This window comes from Mobula hypostoma, chromosome 14 (genome assembly GCF_963921235.1).
Source record: "Mobula hypostoma chromosome 14, sMobHyp1.1, whole genome shotgun sequence".
NCBI classification, from domain to species: domain Eukaryota; kingdom Metazoa; phylum Chordata; class Chondrichthyes; order Myliobatiformes; family Myliobatidae; genus Mobula; species Mobula hypostoma.
The window spans coordinates 76,061,761-76,078,540 of NC_086110.1; the positions used below are offsets into that span (position 1 = coordinate 76,061,761).

The 16,780-nt window shown below is 50.9% G+C and overlaps 1 protein-coding gene across 1 annotated transcript in view; it reads left to right on the forward strand.

The window, feature by feature from the left end:
• The window catches only part of LOC134356356 (glucose-6-phosphate isomerase-like), a 65,319-nt gene that overhangs the window by 26,906 nt on the left and 21,633 nt on the right, over positions 1–16,780 (forward strand). Inside the window, exon 9 of the mRNA XM_063067255.1 lies at positions 15,966–16,019. Coding sequence (XP_062923325.1) covers positions 15,966–16,019 — 54 coding nt within the window. The remainder of the gene's footprint in view (positions 1–15,965; positions 16,020–16,780) is intronic.

The window sequence follows — 16,780 nt, forward strand, 5'->3', positions numbered from 1 at the left end:
TCTGACAGGTTACTGTGTGACTGACCCGGATCGGGATGGTGTATCGCTTCTGACCGGTTACTGTGTGACTGACCCGTATCGGGATGGTGTCTCTGTTCTAACCGGTTACTGTGTGACTGACCCGTATCGGGATGGTGTATCAGTTCTGACCGGTTACTGTGTGACTGACCCGTATCGGGATGGTGTTTCGGTTCTGGCAGGTTACTGTGTGACTGACCCGTATCGGGATGGTGTATCGGTTCTGACAGGTTACTGTGTGACTGACCCGTATCGGGATGGTGTCTCCGTTCGGACAGGTTACTGTGTGACTGACCCGTATCGGGATGGTGTCTCCGTTCTGACAGGTTACTGTGTGACTGACCCGTATCGGGATGGTGTCTCCGTTCTGACAGGTTACTGTGTGACTGACCCGTATCGAGATGGTGGATCGGTTCTGACCGGTTACTGTGTGACTGACGCGTATCGGTTCTGACCGGTTACTGTGTGACTGACCTGTATCGGGATGGTATATCGGCTCTGACCGGTTACTGTGTGACCCTTATCGGGATGGTGTCTAGGTTCTGACCAGTTACTGTGTGACTGACCTGTATCGGGATGGTGTCTTCGTTCTGACAGGTTATTGTGTGATTGACCCGTATCGGGATGGTGTATCGGTTCTGACAGGTTACTGTGTGACTGACCCGTATCGAGATGGTGTATCGGTTCTGACCGGTTACTGTGTGACTGACCCGTATCGGGATGGTGTCTCTGTTCTGACAGGTTACTGTGTGACTGACCCGTATCGAGATGGTGTATCGGTTCTGACCGGTTACTGTGTGACTGACCCGTATCGGGATTGTGTATCTGTGCTGACCGGTTACTGTGTGACTGACCCGTATCGGGATGGTGTTTCCGTTCTGACCGGTTACTGTGTGACTGACCCGTATCGGGATGGTGTATCGGTTCTGACAGGTTACTGTGTGACTGACCCGTATCGGGATGGTGTATCTGTTCTGACAGGTTACTGTGTGACTGACCCGTATCGGGATGGTGTATCTGTGCTGACAGGTTACTGTGTGACTGACCTGTATCGGGATGGTGTCTCTGTTCTGACCGGTTACTGTCTGACTGACGCGTATCGGTTCTGACCGGTTACTGTGTGACTGACCTGTATCGGGATGGTGTATCTGTTCTGACAGGTTACTGTGTGACTGACCCGTATCGGGATGGTGTTTCCGTTCTGACAGGTTACTGTGTGACTGACCCGTATCGGGATGGTGTATCGGTTCTGACAGGTTACTGTGTGACTGACCCGTATCGGGATGGTGTATCGGTTCTGACAGGTTACTGTGTGACTGACCCGTATCGGGATGGTGTATCTGTTCTGACAGGTTACTGTGTGACTGACCCGTATCGGGATGGTGTCTCCGTTCTGACAGGTTACTGTGTGACTGACCCGTATCGGGATGGTGTATCTGTTCTGACAGGTTACTGTGTGACTGACCCGTATCGGGATGGTGTCTCTGTTCTGACCGGTTACTGTGTGACTGACCCGTATCGGGATGGTGTATCGGTTCTGACAGGTTACTGTGTGACTGACCCGTATCGGGATGGTGTATCGGTTCTGACCGGTTACTGTGTGACTGACCCGTATCGGGATGGTGTCTCTGTTCTGACCGGTTACTGTGTGACTGACCCGTATCGGGATGGTGTCTCTGTTCTGACCGGTTACTGTGTGACTGACCCGTATCGGGATGGTGTTTCCGTTCTGACAGGTTACTGTGTGACTGACCCGTATCGGGATGGTGTATCGGTTCTGACCGGTTACTGTGTGACTGACCCGTATCGGGATGGTGTATCGGTTCTGACAGGTTACTGTGTGACTGACCCGTATCGGGATGGTGTATCGGTTCTGACAGGTTACTGTGTGACTGACCCGTATCGGGATGGTGTATCCGTTCTGACAGGTTACTGTGTGACTGACCCGTATCGGGATGGTGTATCGGTTCTGACCGGTTACTGTGTGACTGACCCGTATCGGGATGGTGTATCGGTTCTGACAGGTTACTGTGTGACTGACCCGTATCGGGATGGTGTATCGGTTCTGACAGGTTACTGTGTGACTGACCCGTATCGGGATGGTGTATCGGTTCTGACAGGTTACTGTGTGACTGACCCGTATCGGGATGGTGTATCTGTGCTGACAGGTTACTGTGTGACTGACCCGTATCGGGATGGTGTATCTGTGCTGACCGGTTACTGTGTGACTGACCCGTATCGGGATGGTGTCTCTGTTCTGACCGGTTACTGTGTGACTGACCCGTATCGGGATGGTGTATCCGTTCTGACAGGTTACTGTGTGACTGACCCGTATCGGGATGGTGTCTCCGTTCTGACAGGTTACTGTGTGACTGACCCGTATCGGGATGGTGTATCGGTTCTGACCGGTTACTGTGTGACTGACCCGTATCGGGATGGTGTATCGGTTCTGACCGGTTACTGTGTGACTGACCCGTATCGAGATGGTGTCTCTGTTCTGACCGGTTACTGTGTGACTGACCCGTATCGGGATGGTGTCTCCGTTCTGACAGGTTACTGTGTGACTGACCTGTATCGGGATGGTGTCTCTGTTCTGACAGGTTATTGTGTGACTGACCCGTATCGGGATGGTGTTTCCGTTCTGACAGGTTACTGTGTGACTGACCCGTATCGGGATGGTGTCTCGGTTCTGACAGGTTACTGTGTGACCCTTATCGGAATGGTGTATCGGTTCTGACCGGTTACTGTGTGACTGACCCGTATCGGGATGGTGTCTCCGTTCTGACCGGTTACTGTGTGACTGACCCGTATCGGGATGGTGTTTCCGTTCTGACAGGTTACTGTGTGACTGACCTGTATCGGGATGGTGTATCGCTTCTGACTGGTTACTGTGTGACTGACCCATATCGGGATGGTGTATCGGTTTTGACAGGTTACCATGTGACTGACCCGTATCGGGATGGTGTATCGGTTCTGACAGGTTACCGTGTGACTGACCCGTATCGGGATGGTGTATCGGTTCTGACAGGTTACCGTGTTACTGACCCGTATCGGGATGGTGTATCGGTTCTGACAGGTTACTATGTGACTGACCCGTATCGGGATGGTGTATCGGTTCTGACAGGTTACTCTGTGACTGACCCGTATCGGGATGGTGTATCTGTGCTGACAGGTTACTGTGTGACTGACCTGTATCGGGATGGTGTATCTGTGCTGACCGGTTACTGTGTGACTGACGCGTATCGGTTCTGACCGGTTACTGTGTGACTGACCTGTATCAGGATGGTGTCTCTGTTCTGACAGGTTACTGTGTGACTGACCCGTATCGAGATGATGTATCGGTTCTGACCGGTTACTGTGTGTCTGACCCGTATCGAGATGGTGTCTCTGTTCTGACCGGTTACTGTGTGACTGACCCGTATCGGGATGGTGTCTCTGTTCTGACCGGTTACTGTGTGACTGACCCGTATCGGGATGGTGTATCTGTGCTGACAGGTTACTGTGTGACTGACCCGTATCGGGATGGTGTATCTGTGCTGACCGGTTACTGTGTGACTGACCTGTATCGGGATGGTGTCTCTGTTCTGACCGGTTACTGTCTGACTGACGCGTATCGGTTCTGACCGGTTACTGTGTGACTAACCTGTATCAGGATGGTGTCTCTGTTCTGACCGGTTACTGTGTGACTGACCCGTATCGGGATGGTGTTTCCGTTCTGACAGGTTACTGTGTGACTGACCCGTATCGGGATGGTGTATCTGTGCTGACCGGTTACTGTGTGACTGACCTGTATCGGGATGGTGTCTCTGTTCTGACCGGTTACTGTCTGACTGACGCGTATCGGTTCTGACCGGTTACTGTGTGATTAACCTGTATCAGGATGGTGTCTCTGTTCTGACCGGTTACTGTGTGACTGACCCGTATCGGGATGGTGTCTCTGTTCTGACCGGTTACTGTGTGACTGACCCGTATCGGGATGGTGTTTCTGTTCTGACAGGTTACTGTGTGACTGACCCGTATCGGGATGGTGTATCGGTTCTGACAGGTTACTGTGTGACTGACCCGTATCGGGATGGTGTATCTGTGCTGACAGGTTACTGTGTGACTGACCCGTATCGGGATGGTGTATCTGTGCTGACCGGTTACTGTGAGACTGACCTGTATCGGGATGGTGTCTCTGTTCTGACCGGTTACTGTCTGACTGACGCGTATCGGTTCTGACCGGTTACTGTGTGACTAACCTGTATCAGGGTGGTGTATCTGTGCTGACCGGTTCCTGTGTGACTGACCCGTATCGGGATGGTGTATCGGTTCTGACAGGTTACTGTGTGACTGACCCGTATCGGGATGGTGTATCTGTGCTGACAGGTTACTGTGTGACTGACCTGTAACGGGATGGTGTATCAGTTCTGACAGGTTACTGTGTGACTGACCCGTATCGGGATGGTGTTTCCGTTCTGACAGGTTACTGTGTGACTGACCTGTATCGGGATGGTGTATCTGTGCTGACCGGTTACTGTGTGACTGACCTGTATCGGGATGGTGTCTCTGTTCTGACCGGTTACTGTCTGACTGACGCGTATTGGTTCTGACCGGTTACTGTGTGACTAACCTGTATCAGGATGGTGTCTCTGTTCTGACCGGTTACTGTGTGACTGACCCGTATCGGGATGGTGTTTCCGTTCTGACAGGTTACTGTGTGACTGACCCGTATCGGGATGGTGTATCGGTTCTGACAGGTTACTGTGTGACTGACCCGTATCGGGATGGTGTATCTGTGCTGACAGGTTACTGTGTGACTGACCCGTATCGGGATGGTGTATCTGTGCTGACCGGTTACTGTGTGACTGACCTGTATCGGGATGGTGTCTCTGTTCTGACCGGTTACTGTCTGACTGACGCGTATTGGTTCTGACCGGTTACTGTGTGACTAACCTGTATCAGGATGGTGTCTCTGTTCTGACCGGTTACTGTGTGACTGACCCGTATCGGGATGGTGTTTCCGTTCTGACAGGTTACTGTGTGACTGACCCGTATCGGGATGGTGTATCAGTTATGAGCAGTTACTGTGTGACTGATCCGTATCGGGATGGTGTATCGGTGCTGACAGGTTACTGTGTGACTGACCTGTATCGCGATGGTGTATCTGTGCTGACTGGTTACTGTGTGACTGACGCGTATCAGTTCTGACCGGTTCCTGTGTGACTGACCTGTATCAGGGTGGTGTATCTGTGCTGACAGGTTACTGTGTGACTGACCCGTATCGGGATGGTGTCTCTGTGCTGACCGGTTACTGTGTGACTGACCCGTATCGGGATGGTGTATCGGTTCTGACAGGTTACTGTGTGACTGACCCGTATCGGGATGGTGTCTCGGTTCTGACAGGTTACTGTGTGACTGACCCGTATCGAGATGGTGTATCGGTTCTGACCGGTTACTGTGTGACTGACCTGTATAAAGATGGTGTCTCTGTTCTGACCGGTTACTGTATGACTGACCCGTATCGGGATGGTGTCTCTGTTCTGACCAGTTATTGTGTGACTGACCCGTATCGGGATGGTGTTTCCGTTCTGACAGGTTACTGTGTGACTGACCCGTATCGGGATGGTGTATCGGTTCTGACCGGTTACTGTGTGACTGACCCGCATCGGGATGGTGTATCGGTTCTGACAGGTTACTGTGTGACTGACCCGTATCGGGATGGTGTATCAGTTCTGACAGGTTACTGTGTGACTGACCCGTATCGGGATGGTGTTTCCGTTCTGACAGGTTACTGTGTGACTGACCCGTATCGGGATGGTGTATTGCTTTTGACCGGTTACTGTGTGACTGACCCGTATCGGGATGGTGTATCGGTTCTGACAGGTTACCGTGTGACTGACCCGTATCGGGATGGTGTATCGGTTCTGACAGGTTACTGTGTGACTGACCCGTATCGGGATGTTGTATCGGTTCTGACAGGTTACTGTGTGACTGACCCGTATCGGGATGGTGTATCTGTGCTGACAGGTTACTGTGTGACTGACCCGTATCGGTATGGTGTATCTGTGCTGACCGGTTATTGTGTGACTAACCTGTATCAGGATGGTGTCTCTGTTCTGACCGGTTACTGTGTGACTGACCCGTATCGGGATGGTGTTTCCGTTCTGACAGGTTACTGTGTGACTGACCCGTATTGGGATGGTGTATCGGTTATGACCGGCTACTGTGTGACTGATCCGTATCGGGCTGGTGTATCTGTGCTGACAGGTTACTGTGTAACTGACCTGTATCGCGATGGTGTATTTGTGCTGACCGGTTACTGTGTGACTGACGCGTATCGGTTCTGACCGGTTCCTGTGTGACTGACCTGTATCAGGATGGTGTATCTGTGCTGACAGGTTACTGTGTGACTGACCCGTATCGGGATGGTGTCTCTGTGCTGACCGGTTACTGTGTGACTGACCCGTATCGGGATGGTGTATCGGTTCTGACCGGTTACTGTGTGACCCTTATCGGGATGGTGTTTCGGTTCTGACCGGTTACTGTGTGACTGACCTGTATCAGGATGGTGTATCTGTGCTGACAGGTTACTGTGTGACTGACCCGTATCGGGATGGTGTCTCTGTGCTGACCGGTTCCTGTGTGACTGACCCGTATCGGGATGGTGTTTCTGTTCTGACAGGTTACTGTGTGACTGACCCGTATCGGGATGGTGTATCGGTTATGAGCAGTTACTGTGTGACTGACCCGTATCGGGATGGTGTATCGGTTCTGACCGGTTACTGTGTGACTGACCCGTATCGGGATGGTGTATCTGTTCTGACAGGTTACTGTGTGACTGACCCGTATCGGGATGGTGTATCTGTGCTGACCGGTTACTGTGTGACTGACCCGTATCGGGATGGTGTCTCTGTTCTGACCGGTTACTGTGTGACTGACCCGTATCGGGATGGTGTATCTGTGCTGACAGGTTACTGTGTGACTGACCTGTATCGGGATGGTGTATCTGTGCTGACCGGTTACTGTGTGACTGACCCGTATCGGGATGGTGTATCGCTTCTGACCGGTTACTGTGTGACTGACCCGTATCGGGATGGTGTCTCCGTTCTGACCGGTTACTGTGTGACTGACCCGTATCGGGATGGTGTTTCCGTTCTGACAGGTTACTGTGTGACTGACCCGTATCGGGATGGTGTATCGCTTCTGACTGGTTACTGTGTGACTGACCCATATCGGGATGGTGTATCGGTTTTTACAGGTTACCATGTGACTGACCCGTATCGGGATGGTGTATCGGTTCTGACAGGTTACTGTGTGACTGACCCGTATCGGGATGGTGTATCGGTTCTGACAGGTTACTGTGTGACTGACCCGTATCGGGATGGTGTATCGGTTCTGACAGGTTACTGCGTGACTGACCCGTATCGGGATGGTGTATCGGTTCTGACAGGTTACTCTGTGACTGACCCGTATCGGGATGGTGTATCTGTGCTGACAGGTTACTGTGTGACTGACCTGTATCGGGATGGTGTATCTGTGCTGACCGGTTACTGTGTGACTGACCCGTATCGGGATGGTGTATCGCTTCTGACCGGTTACTGTGTGACTGACCCGTATCGGGATGGTGTCTCTGTTCTGACAGGTTACTGTGTGACTGACCCGTATCGGGATGGTGTATCGGTTCTGACCGGTTACTGTGTGACTGACCCGTATCGGGATGGTGTCTCTGTTCTGACAGGTTACTGTGTGACTGACCCGTATCGGGATGGTGTATCGGTTCTGACAGGTTACTGTGTGACTGACCCGTATCGGGATGGTGTATCTGTGCTGACAGGTTACTGTGTGACTGACCCGTATCGGGATGGTGTATCTGTGCTGACCGGTTACTGTGTGACTGACCTGTATCGGGATGGTGTCTCTGTTCTGACCGGTTACTGTCTGACTGACGCGTATCGGTTCTGACCGGTTACTGTGTGACTAACCTGTATCAGGATGGTGTCTCTGTTCTGACCGGTTACTGTGTGACTGACCCGTATCGGGATGGTGTTTCTGTTCTGACAGGTTACTGTGTGACTGACCCGTATCGGGATGGTGTATCGGTTCTGACAGGTTACTGTGTGACTGACCCGTATCGGGATGGTGTATCTGTGCTGACAGGTTACTGTGTGACTGACCTGTATCGCGATGGTGTATCTGTGCTGACCGGTTACTGTGTGACTGACGCGTATCAGTTCTGACCGGTTCCTGTGTTACTGACCTGTATCAGGATTGTGTATCTGTGCTGACAGGTTACTGTGTGACTGACCCGTATCGGGATGGTGTCTCTGTGCTGACCGGTTACTGTGTGACTGACCCGTATCGGGATGGTGTATCGGTTCTGACCGGTTACTGTGTGACTGACCCGTATCGAGATGGTGTATCGGTTCTGACCGGTTACTGTGTGACTGACCTGTATCGAGATGGTGTCTCTGTTCTGACCGGTTACTGTATGACTGACCCGTATCGGGATGGTGTCTCTGTTCTGACCAGTTATTGTGTGACTGACCCGTATCGGGATGGTGTTTCCGTTCTGACAGGTTACTGTGTGACTGACCCGTATCGGGATGGTGTATCGGTTCTGACCGGTTACTGTGTGACTGACCCGCATCGGGATGGTGTATCGGTTCTGACAGGTTACTGTGTGACTGACCCGTATCGGGATGGTGTATCAGTTCTGACAGGTTACTGTGTGACTGACCCGTATCGGGATGGTGTTTCCGTTCTGACAGGTTACTGTGTGACTGACCCGTATCGGGATGGTGTATTGCTTTTGACCGGTTACTGTGTGACTGACCCGTATCGGGATGGTGTATCGGTTCTGACAGGTTACCGTGTGACTGACCCGTATCGGGATGGTGTATCGGTTCTGACAGGTTACTGTGTGACTGACCCGTATCGGGATGTTGTATCGGTTCTGACAGGTTACTGTGTGACTGACCCGTATCGGGATGGTGTATCTGTGCTGACAGGTTACTGTGTGACTGACCCGTATCGGTATGGTGTATCTGTGCTGACCGGTTATTGTGTGACTAACCTGTATCAGGATGGTGTCTCTGTTCTGACCGGTTACTGTGTGACTGACCCGTATCGGGATGGTGTTTCCGTTCTGACAGGTTACTGTGTGACTGACCCGTATTGGGATGGTGTATCGGTTATGACCGGCTACTGTGTGACTGATCCGTATCGGGCTGGTGTATCTGTGCTGACAGGTTACTGTGTAACTGACCTGTATCGCGATGGTGTATTTGTGCTGACCGGTTACTGTGTGACTGACGCGTATCGGTTCTGACCGGTTCCTGTGTGACTGACCTGTATCAGGATGGTGTATCTGTGCTGACAGGTTACTGTGTGACTGACCCGTATCGGGATGGTGTCTCTGTGCTGACCGGTTACTGTGTGACTGACCCGTATCGGGATGGTGTATCGGTTCTGACCGGTTACTGTGTGACCCTTATCGGGATGGTGTTTCGGTTCTGACCGGTTACTGTGTGACTGACCTGTATCAGGATGGTGTATCTGTGCTGACAGGTTACTGTGTGACTGACCCGTATCGGGATGGTGTCTCTGTGCTGACCGGTTCCTGTGTGACTGACCCGTATCGGGATGGTGTTTCTGTTCTGACAGGTTACTGTGTGACTGACCCGTATCGGGATGGTGTATCGGTTATGAGCAGTTACTGTGTGACTGATCCGTATCGGGATGGTGTATCTGTGCTGACAGGTTACTGTGTGACTGACCTGTATCGCGATGGTGTATCTGTGCTGACTGGTTACTGTGTGACTGACGCGTATCAGTTCTGACCGGTTCCTGTGTGACTGACCTGTATCAGGATGGTGTATCTGTGCTGACAGGTTACTGTGTGACTGACCCGTATCGGGATGGTGTCTCTGTGCTGACCGGTTACTGTGTGACTGACCCGTATCGGGATGGTGTATCGGTTCTGACCGGTTACTGTGTGACTGACCCGTATCGAGATGGTGTATCGGTTCTGACCGGTTACTGTGTGACTGACCTGTATCAAGATGGTGTCTCTGTTCTGACCGGTTACTGTATGACTGACCCGTATCGGGATGGTGTCTCTGTTCTGACCAGTTATTGTGTGACTGTCCCGTATCGGGATGGTGTTTCCGTTCTGACAGGTTACTGTGTGACTGACCCGTATCGGGATGGTGTATCGGTTCTGACCGGTTACTGTGTGACTGACCCGCATCGGGATGGTGTATCGGTTCTGACAGGTTACTGTGTGACTGACCCGTATCGGGATGGTGTATCAGTTCTGACAGGTTACTGTGTGACTGACCCGTATCGGGATGGTGTTTCCGTTCTGACAGGTTACTGTGTGACTGACCCGTATCGGGATGGTGTATTGCTTTTGACCGGTTACTGTGTGACTGACCCGTATCGGGATGGTGTATCGGTTCTGACAGGTTACCGTGTGACTGACCCGTATCGGGATGGTGTATCGGTTCTGACAGGTTACTGTGTGACTGACCCGTATCGGGATGTTGTATCGGTTCTGACAGGTTACTGTGTGACTGACCCGTATCGGGATGGTGTATCTGTGCTGACAGGTTACTGTATGACTGACCCGTATCGGGATGGTGTATCTGTGCTGACCGGTTATTGTGTGACTAACCTGTATCAGGATGGTGTCTCTGTTCTGACCGGTTACTGTGTGACTGACCCGTATCGGGATGGTGTTTCCGTTCTGACAGGTTACTGTGTGACTGACCCGTATCGGGATGGTGTATCTGTGCTGACCGGTTACTGTGTGACTGACCTGTATCGGGATGGTGTCTCTGTTCTGACCGGTTACTGTCTGACTGACGCGTATCGGTTCTGACCGGTTACTGTGTGACTAACCTGTATCAGGATGGTGTCTCTGTTCTGACCGGTTACTGTGTGACTGACCCGTATCGGGATGGTGTTTCCGTTCTGACAGGTTACTGTGTGACTGACCCGTATCGGGATGGTGTATCAGTTATGAGCAGTTACTGTGTGACTGATCCGTATCGGGATGGTGTATCGGTGCTGACAGGTTACTGTGTGACTGACCTGTATCGCGATGGTGTATCTGTGCTGACTGGTTACTGTGTGACTGACGCGTATCAGTTCTGACCGGTTCCTGTGTGACTGACCTGTATCAGGGTGGTGTATCTGTGCTGACAGGTTACTGTGTGACTGACCCGTATCGGGATGGTGTCTCTGTGCTGACCGGTTACTGTGTGACTGACCCGTATCGGGATGGTGTATCGGTTCTGACCGGTTACTGTGTGACTGACCCGTATCGAGATGGTGTATCGGTTCTGACCGGTTACTGTGTGACTGACCTGTATCAAGATGGTGTCTCTGTTCTGACCGGTTACTGTATGACTGACCCGTATCGGGATGGTGTCTCTGTTCTGACCAGTTATTGTGTGACTGACCCGTGATGGTGTTTCCGTTCTGACAGGTTACTGTGTGACTGACCCGTATCGGGATGTTGTATCGGTTCTGACAGGTTACTGTGTGACTGACCCGTATCGGGATGGTGTATCTGTGCTGACAGGTTACTGTGTGACTGACCCGTATCGGGATGGTGTATCTGTGCTGACTGGTTATTGTGTGACTAACCTGTATCAGGATGGTGTCTCTGTTCTGACCGGTTACTGTGTGACTGACCCGTATCGGGATGGTGTTTCCGTTCTGACAGGTTACTGTGTGACTGACCCGTATTGGGATGGTGTATCGGTTATGACCGGTCACTGTGTGACTGATCCGTATCGGGATGGTGTATCTGTGCTGACAGGTTACTGTGTAACTGACCTGTATCGCGATGGTGTATTTGTGCTGACCGGTTACTGTGTGACTGACGCGTATCGGTTCTGACCGGTTCCTGTGTGACTGACCTGTATCAGGATGGTGTATCTGTGCTGACAGGTTACTGTGTGACTGACCCGTATCGGGATGGTGTCTCTGTGCTGACCGGTTACTGTGTGACTGACCCGTATCGGGATGGTGTATCGGTTCTGACCGGTTACTGTGTGACCCTTATCGGGATGGTGTTTCGGTTCTGACCGGTTACTGTGTGACTGACCTGTATCAGGATGGTGTATCTGTGCTGACAGGTTACTGTGTGACTGACCCGTATCGGGATGGTGTCTCTGTGCTGACCGGTTACTGTGTGACTGACCCGTATCGGGATGGTGTTTCCGTTCTGACAGGTTACTGTGTGACTGACCCGTATCGGGATGGTGTATCGGTTATGAGCAGTTACTGTGTGACTGATCCGTATCGGGATGGTGTATCTGTGCTGACAGGTTACTGTGTGACTGACCTGTATCGCGATGGTGTATCTGTGCTGACTGGTTACTGTGTGACTGACGCGTATCAGTTCTGACCGGTTCCTGTGTGACTGACCTGTATCAGGATGGTGTATCTGTGCTGACAGGTTACTGTGTGACTGACCCGTATCGGGATGGTGTCTCTGTGCTGACCGGTTACTGTGTGACTGACCCGTATCGGGATGGTGTATCGGTTCTGACCGGTTACTGTGTGACTGACTCGTATCGAGATGGTGTATCGGTTCTGACCGGTTACTGTGTGACTGACCTGTATCAAGATGGTGTCTCTGTTCTGACCGGTTACTGTATGACTGACCCGTATCGGGATGGTGTCTCTGTTCTGACCAGTTATTGTGTGACTGACCCGTATCGGGATGGTGTTTCCGTTCTGACAGGTTACTGTGTGACTGACCCGTATCGGGATGGTGTATCGGTTCTGACCGGTTACTGTGTGACTGACCCGCATCGGGATGGTGTATCGGTTCTGACAGGTTACTGTGTGACTGACCCGTATCGGGATGGTGTATCAGTTCTGACAGGTTACTGTGTGACTGACCCGTATCGGGATGGTGTTTCCGTTCTGACAGGTTACTGTGTGACTGACCCGTATCGGGATGGTGTATTGCTTTTGACCGGTTACTGTGTGACTGACCCGTATCGGGATGGTGTATCGGTTCTGACAGGTTACCGTGTGACTGACCCGTATCGGGATGGTGTATCGGTTCTGACAGGTTACTGTGTGACTGACCCGTATCGGGATGTTGTATCGGTTCTGACAGGTTACTGTGTGACTGACCCGTATCGGGATGGTGTATCTGTGCTGACAGGTTACTGTGTGACTGACCCGTATCGGGATGGTGTATCTGTGCTGACCGGTTATTGTGTGACTAACCTGTATCAGGATGGTGTCTCTGTTCTGACCGGTTACTGTGTGACTGACCCGTATCGGGATGGTGTTTCCGTTCTGACAGGTTACTGTGTGACTGACCCGTATTGGGATGGTGTATCGGTTATGACCGGTTACTGTGTGACTGATCCGTATCGGGATGGTGTATCTGTGCTGACAGGTTACTGTGTAACTGACCTGTATCGCGATGGTGTATTTGTGCTGACCGGTTACTGTGTGACTGACGCGTATCGGTTCTGACCGGTTCCTGTGTGACTGACCTGTATCAGGATGGTGTATCTGTGCTGACAGGTTACTGTGTGACTGACCCGTATCGGGATGGTGTCTCTGTGCTGACCGGTTACTGTGTGACTGACCCGTATCGGGATGGTGTATCGGTTCTGACCGGTTACTGTGTGACTGACCCGTATCGAGATGGTGTATCGGTTCTGACCGGTTACTGTGTGACTGACCTGTATCGAGATGGTGTCTCTGTTCTGACCGGTTACTGTGTGACTGACCCGTATCGGGATGGTGTATCGGTTCTGACAGGTTACTGTGTGACTGACCCGTATCCGGATGGTGTATCGGTTCTGACCGTTTACTGTGTGACTGACCCGTATCGAGATGGTGTCTCCGTTCTGACAGGTTACTGTGTGACTGACCCGTATCGGGATGGTGTATCTGTGCTGACAGGTTACTGTGTGACTGACCCGTATCGGGATGGTGTATCTGTGCTGACAGGTTACTGTGTGACTGACCCGTTTCGGGATGGTGTTTCCGTTCTGACAGGTTACTGTGTGACTGACCCGTATCGGGATGGTGTATCTGTGCTGACCGGTTACTGTGTGACTGACCCGCATCGGGATGGTGTATCGCTTCTGACCGGTTACTGTGTGACTGACCCGTATCGGGATGGTGTATCGGTTCTGACAGGTTACCGTGTGACTGACCCGTATTGGGATGGTGTATCGGTTCTGACAGGTTACTGTGTGACTGACCAGTATCGGGATGGTGTATCGGTTCTGACAGGTTACTGTGTGACTGACCCGTATCGGGATGGTGTCTCCGTTCTGACAGGTTACTGTGTGACTGACCCGTATCGGGATGGTGTCTCCATTCTGACAGGTTACTGTGTGACTGACCCGTATCGGGATGGTGTCTCCGTTCTGACAGGTTACTGTGTGACTGACCCGTATCGGGATGGTGTATCTGTGCTGTCCATTGGACACTGCGAGGCACTGACTGGTTCCCATGTCCCCTTAGCGGAATTACGTACAATATATAGAACAGTTCTTTGCTGGCTGTTTGTTCCACAATTTGTGCTGATCTTTTTACGTTGGGGCGTTGGAGTTCAGAGTTTGTTTGTTCTGCCCGTGTGCAGGTGGGTTTCCTCCGGGTACTCCAGTATTCTCTCAGACCAAAGACGCACCACGTTATCATAGAACTTAGACACCTGCAGCATATCACAGGCCCTTCGGCCCACAGTGTTCTGGTAACCAGACGGCCTAGAATTTCCTTACTGCATTTATTAAACTCCACATACCTTCACAAGAGTCTTTTAAAAGACCGTACTGTATCCACCTCTACCACCATCGCTAGCAGTGCATTCCATGCACCCACCCACTCTGTGTGGGAAAACGTACCCCTGACATCCTCTCCGTACCTACTTCCAAGCACCTTAAAACTATGCCCACTCATGTTAGTCATTTCAGCCCTGGGAAAAAGCCTTCGGCTATCCACGTGATCAGTGCCTGTAGTAAATTGTGCTGTGATCAGTCTCAGGTTACTGGGTGGTGCAGCCCTATTCTGAACTAATCAGTATAACCCTCTCTTGTCTCTTAAATATCCTAAATGTACTGTATCTGTCTCCCACCAACCCTGGCATGGTGTTTCATATTCTCACCTCTCTGTGTTTTTAAAAAGAAACCTCTCAAATCTCCCCTGTAGTTTCTTCCAATCCCCTTAAAATTATGCTCCCATTTATTAACCATTTCTTCCCTGGCAAAGTCTGGCTGTCTGTGACTTGTCATCTTGTACATCTCTTATCAATTTATTTTTCATCCTCCATCACTCCAGAGAGAAAAGTCACATCTCCCTCTACCTCTCCTCATAAGTCGTGCTCTGGACCCTCTCTCAACCTTCCTCAGCCCTCCCTTGTACGAGGTGACCAGAATGGAACACAATATTCCAAGTCTGGTCTAACTGGAAGCTTCCAGCAGAACCTGGCAACAGCCTTGAAAAAAATTGTTGATGAGAGGGAAAATAAATCAGCCATGATGGGGTAGCAGAGCAGACTTGATGGGCCAAATGTCCTCATTCTGGAATGTGCTACTTGACATGGTAGAGGTAGAAACATTAGAGGTGATTAGATGAACACATGAATGTGAGGGAAATAGAAAGATATGCACATTAGTTTAGTTGGTCATTTGATTACTAATTAAATTCAATCAGCACAACACTGTGGGCTGAAGGGCCTGTTCCTGTACTATACTGTTCTATGTTATGTCTTAAGAGTATTTCAGATGGGAACTGAGTCAGGGTTTAGACCCAGAATGTCGACAGTTGCTCCCCTCCCTTCCTGATGCTGTTTGACCTGCGACTTCCTGCGTCATTCCAGGGAGAGGATGCCTGACCAGGGCAAGCCTGCATCCAATCCCCTTTCCCCTGCGGATTTACCCCTCAGTTTTCTGACTGAATCTTCGTTCACTCCACAGAGCAAGGTGAAGGCGTTTGGAATCGACCCCAACAACATGTTTGAGTTCTGGGATGTAAGTACGAGGAAGGGGTTGTGCTGGTTTTCGACCCGGGCAGGTGACCCATGGGTGAGGGTGGTGACGTTGGCAGGCAGGGGTGTGTATGGATGGGGTTGGTACTCCTGGTCAGCTGTTTTCTTTTAAAAAATAAATAAATAAATAAATAAATAAATAAATTGATTGATTGATTGTATTTCAAGCTACAATGATGTCACCATAACAAGTCCTAATTAAATTGAGATATAGTGGATTCCTGTTAATTGGGACCAGTACATTCTGGTCCAATTAAGCGGCTGCCCCAAATAGCTAAACTTGCCTGAAAATAGTTAAATTATAAAAATGACAAACTGTGTAACAAATTATATATTTAAATGAATACTGAACAAATTAAAACTTGAATAATACTGCTACAGGACTAGAAAACTGTCTCCATATGCAACCCTGAGATTCTTTTTCTTGTGGGCATACTCAATAATGGGCCGGCTGGTGGCGTAGTGGCATCAGCCCTGGACTTCGGAGCGAAGGCTCCCGAGTTCGAATCCAGCCGGCTCCCTTGCACACTTTCCATACGTGCTGGGTTGAGCGTCAAGCTAGCAACTCGGCCTCGTCAAAATAAGAAAGTCTGCTAAAAAAAAACACCGTTACGACGGCGTCCCGATGACTCCACTTGGAGTTGAGGGCTTTCTTCTTCTTCTTCATACTCAATAAATTCAATAATCATAATAGAATCAATGGAAGACCGCACCAACAGGGCGAGCAACCAGTTTGCAAAAGAC